Source organism: Lottia gigantea, assembly GCF_000327385.1.
Source record: "Lottia gigantea unplaced genomic scaffold LOTGIsca_82, whole genome shotgun sequence".
NCBI classification, from domain to species: domain Eukaryota; kingdom Metazoa; phylum Mollusca; class Gastropoda; family Lottiidae; genus Lottia; species Lottia gigantea.
The window spans coordinates 585,801-600,628 of NW_008710725.1; the positions used below are offsets into that span (position 1 = coordinate 585,801).

Here is a 14,828-nt window from a genome sequence, read left to right on the forward strand (position 1 = left end):
ACTATAATGTCAAAATTCATCTCATTGCTCACTGCATGGACTCGCCTATCTTAGCAAGCCGATTCAAAGACAGAAATGTAAGGCGTAAAATTTCATTTCATTTTTATCAGGAATACTGGAAGTAAAGGAATTAAACCAAATCAAATCTCAGAAGAAAATGTTGGACCTTTAGTTTCTGATATAGTGTAAGTTTCATTATTATTTTTCATATATCCAATGGCCACACCAGCCTACTGAAACTTGAGGTACAAATAGTAGGGCAGAGGGACTTAATTGGGGAGATTCCAAATGCAAAGCGCTGCGGAAGTGCCTCATGGAGGGTCTGACCTATTCTTTATGTACGATAGAGGCTATTTTCAAGGGAAAACGGACATATCCGGCAAATAATGTCCAAAGCAACAGTCCTGATTTGAGGGGTTCCACATATTTTTTTAATTATATTTGATATATATTATTTTAGATTGTCCCACTCTGAAGAAGTTCCTATACCTATGCCCATTATGGCTGAAACTGAATCTAAAATACATGGTGAGTTATTGCCCTTGATTCAAGCCAAACTTCAGACTAAAGGAAGTTTCATCTGCATTTCTTAAATCTATATTGCCTTTGGTTGAAATTTGCATGTGAATGCAATAGAATAACCAATCATTGTAGAAGCCATTAATGGCCCTGATACACATATAAAGGCTAGAAAACCTCCTTAAAACTTGAAATCCCTTTTTCCAGCAGAAGTTCCAGTAGAGGGTAATAACAGTATGTTAAATAATTATATGAAATACTGTGATGATGGTGCGACTAAACGCCTAGAAGAGACAATACGATCAGATTTAACAGAAGCAGAATTAGGATTAAAACAACTGATAGCTTTGAGTAAAGGTACGTACAATTGATTCCCGGTCAAAGTTAAATCGGATGGGAGAAGGATGACATTAAATGGTTTGCAAATACATTTTCTGAACTTTTAATGTGTATCAGACTTTTGTTGCACCATTCCAAATTCACCATCAGATGTCTGTGGTTCCTAAAATTACAGAATTAGTTAACCGAAAACGACCTCACTATCTGCTTAAGGTTTTTGCAATAGTGATGTCATAAAACAGTTTTTTGGAATTGCAGGAACCACAGATATCTGACTAAAAATCCCTCAAAGTCAATAGAAAATAGATCAGTATACACTGCAAATTTTGAGTTGTGTATTTCATTCGATGCTAATCTGAATATTTTCTGTTCGTTTCAGATTCAGATTTCAAATTAAAAACAGTCATTAATCAAAAACAAGAAAAGGCCGAATTATTACAACAGAAATTACAAGACGTGGCCAACTTACAATGTGAGATTAATTTACTTGCAACTGAGGAAGAACATTTAACAACTAGTAATTCTCAGATTCTTGGAAAGATTTCCACAGTGGAAGATAAAGTAAAAAGTTGTGGGCGAGCTTTAGACGATATTCAGGTCATCCAGGAGCAACAGAAATCATACACTACTTTATATAATATGGTGACCAATAATCAATTTGGTGGTCAACCTAATACCTAGTGGTTACTTGGTTACTACGAACAATTTACAGGTGGCTCAAGATTGCTCGGAACTGGTCTTCATTTATATCATACACTACTTTATATAAAATGGTGACAAATAAGCAATTTGGCGTTCCCCCAAATATTTAGTGGATACTTGAACATGTTCAAAATTTGTTACTGTGTACGCTATGGTCAAAAATTAATTTGGTGGCCCTAAAATGCTTGCAGGTCTTTTTGACCAATAATCAATAGCTGTACCCCCATATCCTTAGTTGCTACCATGGTGTTCACTCGGACAAGTTCAAATTCAGCGACTCCATACAGAAAGGTTGCCCAGGATTTCATGGATGACATTCAGCTCACACAACTGATACTTTCCATAGAGCAGAACTCTGCTATACACTTTACTGTAAAACATCATTTATTTCATAAAAGCTGCATACTTATCCTTGATTATCTCTTGGCAAAGGAGCTGAAAGTCAAAACTAAGCAAATCCCCGAAAGCACTGGCCTCGATATTGATTTGATTTGCATGAAGAAATGTATATATTTCTTTTATTTATTTACTATAAAAATGTAACAGGTTTTTTTTTTAAATTTTTTGATTTTGTTAATAAAAATAATGGTACAAAATATAACCTTTGTTTTGGAATGTCAATGGCACACAATTTAGTAATTTTTCAGGGGCAAAATAGCAAGTTTGTATTTGTCAAACTGGCCTTAAAGCACTTGTTTTGTTTATTTTTTGGGTTGTGAAATATTGACAGCAATTTCTTTGCTTTTCGGTAATTGTCACATATTCACAATGACTTTACAAAATCAAATTATTTTTGGATAATTCAGGAAAGATCAATGAGATATGGCCAAGTACCAGCTGGTAGAAAGGATCCTTAACTGTGAACCTGCGTTGTTATCCTTGTAAAATATAGTTCTTTCTTTTCTTATCTTTGTACCATTCTATTAAAAAGTATTTCAAGTGAGTTCCACTGGTTTCAGGCTGGTTTCATCTTCGATACCATAATTACATAATGGACAGACAAACCCTGGGTCTGCCTTATAGTTACTCTGAAATATATTCATATTAATATTGGGCAAGGGCAATAACTCATAATAAGTAACTTACACAAAGACAACATTTATTCAAACAAATATGGGTACTAACATTACACGAAAACGAAAACAATAATTCATATTTATATTGGACAAGGGCAATAACTCATAACTTTATGTGAACACAACTTTTATTTGAATATTTAAATTAATATTGGTCAAGGGCAATAACTGTTAAAAAGTCACCTACTAACCAAGTAAGTACAAGATGACAATGCCAAGACCCCAAAAATAAATAAACAAAAATTGACTTACAAATAAACAATAATAACAGAAAACATGTTGACAGCCGATTTCGTGTGGATTAATCGGCCAATCAGAACAAACAGCACAAGATTTTAAATCCTGATCCGAACGTTGACATAAAGTTTTTATATTTTCTGTTTTTCGATTCGTCCATCTTTTTATCGTGTTTTTTATTTTCTGTAAGTTGACTAATGGCAAGATAAAAAACAAAAATTCCTGGAAAATTTTTAAAAAAAGATTGAACTGGTTGAGTCCTTGAGGACAGACTGTAGCTCAGATTGTTAGGGTGTTGGAATCTTGACCCCTTTGCTAATAGATTCCAAGAAGTCTTCCAATTAAAAGCATCGACAAATCTCAAAAGTTTATTGCAAAGAAGCCCCAGATAATAATATACTTACTGAGAAACCATTCCATAACAGCTCTCTGGTCATAAACTCAAAGCTGACCTAAAATATACCAAGATTCCTGATATTACTATAGTCTTTACCAAGAAACAAGGCATGACACAATTTATACCAAAAATTCTGAGATACATGAAAGCCAAAACAAAGATTCTTGTAAACATCCATTCATTTACTCAGTTCTATATTCATTCATTTGTTCATTCATTCATCCAAATACTCATTATTCATTCATGTGTTCATTCAACAATTTTTCATTCATTATTCATTTATTTGATCTTTTATTCTTTCATTCATTCATTCATTCATTCAATTGTTTAATCAACCATTATTTCATTCATTCATAAATCTTTCCATTCATTCAATTGATCATTCAATTGATCATTCATTAAATCATTCATTCATTTAATTGTTTAATCCATCCATCCATCCATCCATCCATCCATCCATCCATCCATCCATCCATCCATCCATCCATCCATAAGCAACTTACTTGTCTAATATTTTGACTGTGTGGATACAAGGACTGTATTCCTAATAATCTCTCTATAATATTAATATATCCTCCACGGTTTAAAAACAACATGAAATTACACACAGTAACTAACTTTAAACTGTTTTCTATCCATTTTATACACTTATTAATCTACAAAAATACAGATAACTCAAAATAATTCTAATTTATTTACATAATGTAGTGAATTTTTGGAATTTTATTTTCCTTGAGAAAGGGTTGTAGCACAGCCAGTTAGAGTGTTAAAATCAAGGACTAGCTCGTGACAAGATCCACATGGACTTTAACTGTTATCCTTGTAAAATAAAATGATACTTTTCTCTCTTTCTTTACAATTATTAATGGAATTATTATCCAAAAGATTAAAGAAGACAAACCTGTTGATGCCATTGTGTTAAATGTAAAATATTAACAATGTCAGTCAAGCGTTCTTTAAACCATGGACAGCCAATAAACAATAGAGCATATAATATCTTCTGTCTACCAGTAATCCACGATCTTCTGTTACTATAACCATATTTAATATTGAGTAACTCTTGTCCGACTGTAGAACCATTACAATATACTGTATACTGGAAGTACAAAACAACACCCAAAATATAAACAACATATTGGTAAAACACTACTAGCAGCTAATGAATTTCATATGAGAAATATATCAATTATAAATAAGTAACTATATCATAATGAAAAGTGGTATCAGGTGTCTAGAAGAGTAAGCATAACCTGCCTTGCGCCAAAACATAATCATTTAAGGAAGTATATCAATCATAAGTGAGAAAGTATTTCATAATGAAAAGTGGTATCAGGTGTCTAGAAGAGTAAGCATAACCTGCCTAGCGCCAAAACCTAATCATTAAAGGAAGTATATCAATCATAAGTGAGAAAGTATTTTATAATGAAAAGTCATATCAGGTGTCTAGAAGAGTATTCAGTATTGAAAAATATATATATATATATATATGTCCTAAACGAGCCACCATAGAACTCTTTGTTAATAATTTAAACAAACAAAATATCATAATCATTCAACTTTCATTAATAATTGAGACTGACAATAGACAATCTTAGTCAGTCATACCATCCTGGCTTCGAGGCATGGCACATTCTTAGTTCTATCATTATAGAATACTGGCAATTAAAGGGATTGTAATGAGGTTTTCTTAATTTTGTATGTGTATTGTAGACACTGATAGCATTGATTTACACCATTCCAATCTAAATTATATTCAGAGTCTATTTCATACACTCAATGGAATACAGCATAATTCGTTTTTTTTATCTTTCCTATGAGATCAAAGCTAAATTCATTCCATCAAAGCCCTTAACCTTTTTCAGAACACATTAGGCATTCAATTTGTATCATAATAAAAAAACCAAGTAATAACAAACCGAATGTCAAAATGAAACCTGAAATACAAAACAACTTACAGGCAAAACATTGGTAGAAGTTAATAAACTTTTCGCATGAGGAAGTATATTAATCATAAGTGAGAAAGTATTTCATAATGAAAGTGATATCAGGTGTCTAGAAGAGTAAACATACCCTGCCTGACACCACATCTTTCTGCTTTAATTTGGTAATAAGTACAGTTCATGAAGCTCAAACTGAAGTGTGCAATGAGGGAAATTTTGTCTGATTACAGCCTGCAGCACACAGGAAAAACAAACATTAAAGGCATTAAACTTCATTACTGCAAAATAGAATTAAATATTTTACATTTTCTATTCCCTAGGCCTTTCAAAACAGATTAAAAACATATAACAAAGACTACGCGTGAGAATATTGGATAAAAGACAATTCCAAGCTAAATCAATAAGAGACTGGATAAGCCTAGCTATAATATATTGATGTCTCAATATCGCTATAGTAAACAAATAAAACATGGCCGCCACTGACAGAGAGTCCGGTATTGACGAGTAAAAACTGTTAGAGCGGTAATTATACCTGAATACGGTTGATTAACAAGAATGGTAAATACGTGACTCAATGGCAGTAGAATTGACAGTGTTAGATGTAAAAATGGAGAATTTGGGATGATGTCTGTAACAATGATGAGATATACCTGAGGTTTTTGAATATTTTTACCTGTACTTATTAAAGGTATGTGACATTTTCTAGATTATTCTTCTATTGACAAAATAATAATTTTGGTAATTTCATAATTTAGGCTAAATTTTTACATAAATTTGACTGTCATGATTACAGTGTTTAGAATTCAAATATTACCATTAATTTTAATCATTTTTATCACGATAAGTTCATTAAACATTAGCCTTTTTAATTATACAAAATTAATATTATTAGCTATGTGGACTCTCTGAAAGGGATATCGAATTGACAAATCTAAATATCAAGTGAACATCATTGTGTGGACTCTCTGAACACACTAAAGAAACATTATTAGCTATGTGGACTCTCTGAAAGGGATGCCAAGTTGTATTAGCTATGTGAACTCTCTGAAAGGGATGCTGAGTTGATAAACCTTAATACAAAAAGGATATTATTAGCTCTCAAGGGATGTTGAGTTGACAAACCTAAATACCAAATAAACATTATTAGCTATGTGGACTCTCTGCCAATTGACTTTGTGGATTCTCCGAAATGGATGTCAAGTTGGCATCAGGTGTTTAAAAGAAACAATACCCTGCCTTTAGGTCTCAAACACAATTCTGAGTTCAAAGGATCCCACATTTCCAAAGAACAAATCAAATTTTTGGCAAGAATCTTCAATGATAAGAAATAAGTCACCAAGAAACTAAAAATTTCACCAGCTCATTATTATCATTATATATGCCTTAATATCAAAATTATATTTCATGTATCAGTCTCAATTCTCAATCAATTAACATCTCATTAAGAGAGTTCACATAACATTTCTGGTGTAGACATGTATCAGACTACGTGATAAGTGTCACAGCCAGTAATTACAAGGTGCTGATTGGAAATCAATAATCAATCACCAATATAATCAATAAATCACACAATATTCTCAATTAAATAGAAATCACATAGTTGAAAGGAAACTCAAGAAATTCTGAGCTATACCTATATTTCACTGGACTTAATTCTCAGGAAGCTTCTTGGAAACTTATGAAAATTTCTAGAATTTCCATGCAGAATCAGTCTGATTTTATGATAAAATTTCAAAGAATATTGCCTAGAGACAAGTAAGAACTGTATGAATACATTGCAGAGAAGTTTTTGTAATTAGACTCAAAGCTTTCAAATAGAATCAAACTAAAGCCAGAGCCAAATATAAATATTTTCAAAATGACAAGAAAAACAAATTTTTTCGTAACATTTTTCTCTTATGTTTTCAGATTTACAACCATCCTACGGAAGAATTGGAAAGACTCAACAGAAACCAACAGAAACCATAAAGAAATTCAGACATCCACACAAGTAACAAATCAAAATGGCTGAGCCAGAAAAAGACCCTCCAATTATTGAAGAGATTGATTCTGAAGATGAAGAAGATCCAGGAGACCATTCGACCAATGAGTACACCGTAGAAGACATCGATGAAAATTTCAAAGATGAGGACAGCCTTTCAGAATCCCTTTCTTCTCGTTCGTCCACGCCAAACTCAGATTATTCCTTAGCAGAGGATGATTCCTTGGAAGAAGATGAAGGAACCAATCAGAATCCAGTAAAATCAAACCAAAAGAAGAAGCTGTCCAATAAGAATCAGCCAAATGTAAACCAAGAAGATTCAGTAGCCAATCAGAATCCAGTAGAAGCAGACCTGGAAGATGTTGATTATTCTGATGACTTTTCAGACGAAGATTCTTTAGAAATGGAAGCCAATCCAGTTGATTCTTTGGAATTTGAAAAAGACACAGACCTTGACCAAGTTCAAATAAATTTAGACTCTGATGCTGACACTGAGGAAAAACCTACCCAAGATGAAGACATCCATTCCACTGTTGAATCACCTATACCAGAAGAGCTCTATCCAATTCAAGATGATGATTCACAAGATTCTGATGAGCTTACTGAAGATTCAGAGGATGACCGTCCATTGACAGCTAGGAGAGTAAGCAGCCAAGATAATGATTTATCCACAGAATTCTCCAAAGATACAGCTTCAGCAAATTCCAAAGATCTACCAGAATCAAATGAATCCAATGCTGGCAATGACTGGACTGATCGAAATGAAGACCTGCCGGAAACGTTCTTCATTCAGGGTACCTCAGTAGATTCTCAAGCACAATCTGACCCCAATGCTGACGATATTTTTGAAGTATCTGATGAATTCAGCGATGATGACAGCCCATCATTGACGGCAAGAAATCTTCTGGAAGTTCCTCAAACAGAGGAAGTCCAGAATCCAATTGCAGCTGATGATTTGAGGGTCTCTGATGCATTCAGTGAAGAAGACAACCCTCCCTTGACAGCTGGAAATCTTAAGGTTCCTCAAACAGTCTTAAGTGGCAATGAAAGTCAACCATCTACTTCAATTAATCTGTTAGAAGCACCAGTGTCTGAATATGCAATAGAAACTAATACTCGTAACACTACCAAGGTGTCTGATGAATTTGAAGATGACGATGCGCAATTGACAGAAAGAAACCTACTGGAAGCACCAGACACAGAAAATCTTATGGAGTTCAATGCTAATGGATCATTTGGAGATAAATCTATGATAGCTAGAAATTTGGACGAAGACATTCAAGCAAATGACAAAGATCAATCAGATTTTTCAGATGAGCTGAGTGACTCTGAGGATGCTTTAGCAGTCACAATAAAAGAAAACATAAGAGTTGGTACTGAGGAACCCAGTCCTATCATCCAAGTGGTTCAGCTTCAGAAACCATTGTTAGACTTCGTCCAATTTGTAGAACCAGAAGAAGAAGACGCATCTGAAGATGTCTACAAGGATGATGGAAGTTATCCATGGGTGTCATCACCTTCCAAAGACTATGTACATTCACCCAATGCAAACAATGTAAATAAAACAAGACATCCATCTACGGCAGCAACAAAAGACATGTATTCTATGCACAATGTTGAAACAACTCATCCACAGACATCATCAAGGATTGACGACTTTGTAGCTCCCATAAGAGCTCAAGGAACTCAAAACCTGATTGATTTTGATGATGATGAAACAGACAATGCCAGCAACAGAAGATCAAGCTTCCAGCAGCAGTTTGGAGAGGAACTTGTTGGAGATGCAAAGGATCTTGTTGGACAGTATCAGCAACAGCTTGAAGACGCTTTAGAGTCTGAAGAAGCAGCAGAACAAGCAAATCAGGATTGGAGAGACTCTGAATTTACTGACAATCTTATGGAGCCTAGAGAACATGAAGGACATAACATGAAAGACTTACAAAACATTGACGTGGACACTTTTGTGGAGCCTATAACATACACAGATACAAAAGACTCTCAAAAGACCAATGAAGAATATGAACTGGATTTGAAAGACCCTCAAAACTTTGATGTTGATGTTTTTGAGAACACTCAAGAACAATCAGAAGGAATACTGAAAGGTTCCCAAAGTTTTGATGATGACTTGCCTATGGCGCTTTCAGAACAAAAGGAACATGGTGCAATAGATTCTGAAAGCATTCTGGCTCACGCTCTCATTGTTCCTACAGAACAACTAGATCCATACTCACAAGATGCCCAAGGCATTGATGAAGACACTCTCATGGAAGGAGGAGAATCACAATTCTCACAAGAGTCCAAAATCATTGATGTTGATTCTCTTATGGAACAGGAAGATCTAATTAAAGATGCCAATGACGATACTGAAGAATCCATGGACAGTAGTCAGGAAACTCAAAGACGACGCCATTTTTCTACCAAAAGTCACAATGATGAAGCAGATTTGAATGAGGAAGATGGCATCAGCAGTGATAGTGATGCAGGTCGAAGACTATCAGACGACAGTTTTGGTGCCTATGATGATTCCAGCACAGGGAGTTGCTATAGTGATGAAAATGTTGCTATCACCACCAAAATGAGTCCTGCAGAAATTGTTTCTAAATATAGTAACGAGTACTCAACATACTACGAGTCCAGTGAAGATGATGATGCTCCATCAAGCATTGTTAGCGATGTTTTGGAAAATGTGTCATCAGGAAGATCAGTGACGATTACGTCCAAAAATCATGCATCAAATACTAAATCTGGATCCTGCAGTGAAACTTCTCAACAGACTGGTAATGGGCTACATTTTGACTATTCTGAAAAAAACCCTTTCACTGAAGTTCCAGACCTATTGATAGATAATGGCAGTAATTTTGATCCTGAAGATCATTCTAGTTTGACAGAAGATGGAATACCAGACCTGGAGGACAATAATAACATAGACTACTTACAAATTCCCGATACAAGAATCAGCCACAATGGCACCATTCCATCTCAGTACCAGAATTTGAAAACTGTTGTTCCTTTCGAGACGTCTGCTAATATTTCTGGACATATTACGAAGGTAAATAATTGGACATACCCAACCAAAGGAAATGTGCAATTTAAAAATGAATATCCTTTACGAACCGACAATTTTGACGATAATGACCATCAGCGGAAAAAATTTCAGTTTAAAATTGATAATCACAGTGATCGAATTCCAACTCCTATTCCAACTCTGGAAGAAACAGATCAGAATTTTCCAACCATACCTCGAAAATCGGAATTGCAGGAACAACTGAACTTTAATTACAACAAAAACAGAGTTTCAAATATTGACAAAAATCTGGAAAAAGGGTCAATGCCAACTTCGACAGTGTTGACCATAGCTACCACTTTAACTGAGCCTGTTTCTGAGAAGGAGGACTGCTTATACAGTAAACCAAATATCTATTACAACTACCAAAGACCAGCTTCACGAAGTCCATCAGGTCTGGTGTCATCATACCATCAATTTTATCCACACCATAAAGACTCAGTTTCACAGCATTACAGTTCGTCAAGTACACAGGTAAATATAGATTTATTCAATAAGAGAAGCAGCCCCTGCCCCACCCCTTCCCAGCCTAAAATATGCCAAAACACACACCCAACTTTCACACCCAGCTTTCATAAAAACGAATTCTGAATTGTGTCATTCTCAGTCATAAACAAACACAAGAAAACAATTTCCAAATCAAGCTTTCTAATAATTAGCTTTCACAAAAAATCAACAAGTTTAAAAGTGCTCGGAAAATGTCTTAAAAGAATTTCCAAACTAAACTAACTTATTCTGAGGTAAACAAAAAATCAACAAGTTTAAAATTTCTCGGAATTTGTGTTAAAAGAATTTCCAAACTAACTTATTCTGAGGTAATCAAAAAATCAACAAGTTTAAAAGTGCTCGGAAAGTGTGTTAATGAAATTCAAGTTAAAAGTAAAATATCATGTTATTTTATAGTTATTGACTTAATATTCAATTTACCATCTGAGAATTTCCAGGAACACTAAAATAATCAATGCATGAAACACTGTGATCAGTGGAATTGTCCCTGATTTCATAATAATACTACATAATAATCAATTAAATCTCTAACGAGGCATTAAGACGCGACAAAAACTGGTTTTAATTAAATTCTGAGTAGAAAGAAGTCTAACAAGTTTATTAAAAAGTGTGTTTTATTCCATAAAAATTTAATATTGTTCAAACTTAACACAAATGGCAGTTAAATAGCTCAGTTGATAGCGAGTGGGATTGTTGTCTGCTCGGAAAGTGAAATAGCTCAGTGAGCAGCAAGTAGGATTATCGCCTGCTAAGTGATAAGGTGTTGTGGGTTCGAATCTTCCTCAAGGTAAGAAAAATTGTGATGCCTGCACCAGTGCTTTTGAGGGTCTGCCCAGTGACTGCTCTCTCCCCTAATACAAATTCAAAAGAGACTAAATTGAAGAAAGCTTTGTAAGTACTGGTAGTGATGAACACGATTCAATCAAATTGTTAAGAAATTTGGATAGGAAATCCAAGGTAAGATGAGAAGGTGTATTTTTGTATGAATTGAATTGTTTGCCATAACTGCTGTAAAATCAATAAGGTAGGCCTACTCACCTTCCATAAAACTGTTTTTAATAAAGCATTAATTTCTGGAGAATATCGGACAAAAATACCAGACTGAAAAAAATAAATAAAAATAATCCATGAACATATAAATTATATATTTTAATCTTTGATCACTAAATGTCAAACAAGAAATATTTTATGCTTATCTTTTAGAAAAAAGGAAATGAATGGAGTTTTATGTGAGCTAATGAAGACGGGCAACGCCATGCAGGGTGCAATGAGGGAAATTTTGCCAGGACAGTGCCAGTAGCCTGCTCTTTTTCAATTTCAACTGTCGAGGGATCTTTAACGTGCACAATCTGTAGCACACGGGGCCTCGGTTTATTGTCCCAACCGAACGACTAGACGCTTTTTCCATGTCAGCCCCTCTTACCTGCATCACTGACAGGGGGAAACCGGGTTGAAAAATCCGAAAATCTCGACCCATGCCAGGATTGAACCCTGGACCTTCAGGTTAGAGAGCAAGCGTCTTTTAGAGGATGTTGAAATGTTGCATATTTTTTTGCTCATTTTTGTTCAATGAATTCTCTAAGTTTGTTGGAAAGTTAATTCCTCTTTCAAATACTAGCTGTCCTGATGAGGATTGTGTATCTTAAACACAGGTTAGCAGAATAAGAAGAGATTTAGTCAATTTTGGAAAAGGAGGATTCCAATCAAAATAATTCTGTAAGGAAAATGAAAAAACCACCTACCTGAAGATATTTAAAAGCTTGATTCAACTGAGTTTTAACCAAATCAAATATTTCATTATCTAATTCACTGGCATCTAGCTGAAAACAATAACATAGTAAACAATGTGAAATGACATATAATGAAATGGAGTTTTACTTCTTACTTGTCCCACTTGATAAGTTACATGAATAACAAAATGCCATGCTGTGTGCAATGAGGGAAATTTAGCCATCTCAACATTTACCACTAATTAACTTAATTTAGAAAATATATAAATGATATTAAACCAAATGGAGTTTTATTCATCTCCCTTGATAGGCTAATTCATGGATAATGGAATCTCATGCGATACACTGGGCAATTAGCCAAAACTAAATGACCAAATACATCTTCCTTTCGGTCCCTGAATGCCATATACCCATACAGTACGGTATGCAATGAGTGAAATTTTGACAAATTTTAACATCAAACTCCAAAAAAACGTAAAATACCCCATTCCCAAAGTCCCCATACATTACCTGAGCCACTCGTAAAGCTTTGACAGGCTTGTCATTATCAGTCATTTTAAATTTTCATTTATTTTGAGTTCTAAAAACGTTTTCTGTTTTGTTTACATTTCTTTACTTTCATTTTACTCAATTCCAGTAATTTCATTGGTTGAGAAATATAAAGCTAGCTATATTATTTTCGTATAAATATTTTAAGAGCTGAGAAAAGTATTCTTTTCAAAAATCGAATAGATAGAAATCCAGTCTGTTTTTAAAAATTATATTCTTTATTGCATAAAAAAATTAAAAAGGTAAAAACTTCAAATTGAAAATGTCTAGCTCTGCAAACCAGAATGTCCATTTAACATAATCGTCCATACAAATCGACCCAACCAAGTAAAGCTGGTCCTTTGTAATATGCAGTGGACGTGAGAAATTCACTATATCTATCAAATAAACTTTGTTGATAATTTTGTTGAAATATTTTGCAATCGGTTTATTTGTCGTAAATATTTAAAGGGAGATAACAACGCCAATATCTGTTTAAAAGCAACGGACTTCATCATTCGATCGGTATTGGAAATCTTGCATTCTTTTACCATGTTCAGATCGCTTGTTAAAGAAATAAATCTGGCTTTTGGAAGATGAGTCTACTTACTACCCTAGCCTTTCAATTTCTCCACGACTACCTCACAAAATATGACTCGTACACAACAAAGATACCAAATACCAAACTTTGCTTCATTTCTTACACAAATTTCTCGAAGCACATAATTTTTTGCACAAAATCGTTGATTTTTCTCAGTTGGATACGAGTAATTCCGAACAAACTGTGACTCGAAGGTTCAGAATGTGTCGACTGATTAGACCAATTATCACCAATCCGTTTGAATTTTAAATCAGTTATCAAAAACTAAACGCCCATTAGCTGATTGAGATTTTCGTCTGGTTACTTTAATTCGGTATAACAATTCTCGACAAATCGGAGATCGGGTTGTCATTCTGAAAAAGGAAAGGAAAACCCCACTTCGTGTTTGTCTATAATTAAATGGAAAACGCAATGCTTTAGCTTGTGGACCATACATTTTCCTTCCCTTACTCAAAGCATTATAGGCCTGGGCGACACTTATTACGTCTGGGCTGAAATTGTTTTCAGGGTGTGTAGGTGGGTGGAATGATGTAGTTCCACGAAAATATTTCGATGACTTCATCCCTCTATGTATCATCTGTTGTTAAAGAATATATAGACGAATATATCCCTTTAATATCAAGAACGACTCCTATTCTCTGACCAACCTAACACGTTTAAAGATAAGAATAACTATCTCATTAAAAATTACATCAGTTTTTAATTAACATAGAGGTGTGTAGCTATAACCCTTGTTAGTTTGGACATATCTTAATAGACTTGGTCAACACTTATAAGATCATCTTAACAATGTCAAGCTATTACGAACTGCGTCTTATACCTTGACTGCCATAGCAGTCTATCATATAGCAGTCTTGTATCATATAGCAGTCTTGTATCATATAGCAGTCTTGTATCATATAGCAGTCTTGTATCATATAGCAGTCTTGTATCATAGATATTTATTCCATTAATTTAAATCAAATTGTCATCGTGGGTTCTAATCTTGGTTGGCGGTTGAAAGTCTGGTGACCTTGAATAATAAATTTCCTCATTATTCCAGTCAACCCAGCTGTAAATACGTACAGATAATCTAGGAAAGATCAATGCCAAGAGGTTTGGTAGGTCAATGACCAGTTGGTAGACTTGATCCTTGTGAACCGAAATTCTTTTCCTTGTTTGACCAAGGACGAGCTGGTAGACTGGATCCCCGTATACCTTAGTTGTA

At 34.4% G+C, this 14,828-nt stretch overlaps 2 protein-coding genes across 2 annotated transcripts; one reads left to right on the forward strand and one right to left on the reverse strand.

Moving 5' to 3' along the window:
- Positions 1-2,495: 2,495 nt before the first annotated feature.
- Positions 2,496-4,878, reverse strand: LOTGIDRAFT_169113 (hypothetical protein; the record flags this gene model as incomplete). The annotated part of the gene is made up of 6 exons (XM_009067419.1): positions 2,496-2,588; positions 2,889-3,095; positions 3,278-3,325; positions 3,774-3,926; positions 4,172-4,366; positions 4,876-4,878. 6 exons carry the CDS (start codon positions 4,876-4,878, stop codon positions 2,496-2,498), a joined length of 699 nt encoding a protein of 232 aa, XP_009065667.1.
- A 2,335-nt stretch (positions 4,879-7,213) lies between these two features.
- Positions 7,214-10,846, forward strand: LOTGIDRAFT_169114 (hypothetical protein; the record flags this gene model as incomplete). Its single annotated transcript, XM_009067420.1, has 1 exon — positions 7,214-10,846. One exon carries the CDS (start codon positions 7,214-7,216, stop codon positions 10,844-10,846), a length of 3,633 nt encoding a protein of 1,210 aa, XP_009065668.1.
- Between the last annotated feature and the right edge of the window lie 3,982 nt (positions 10,847-14,828).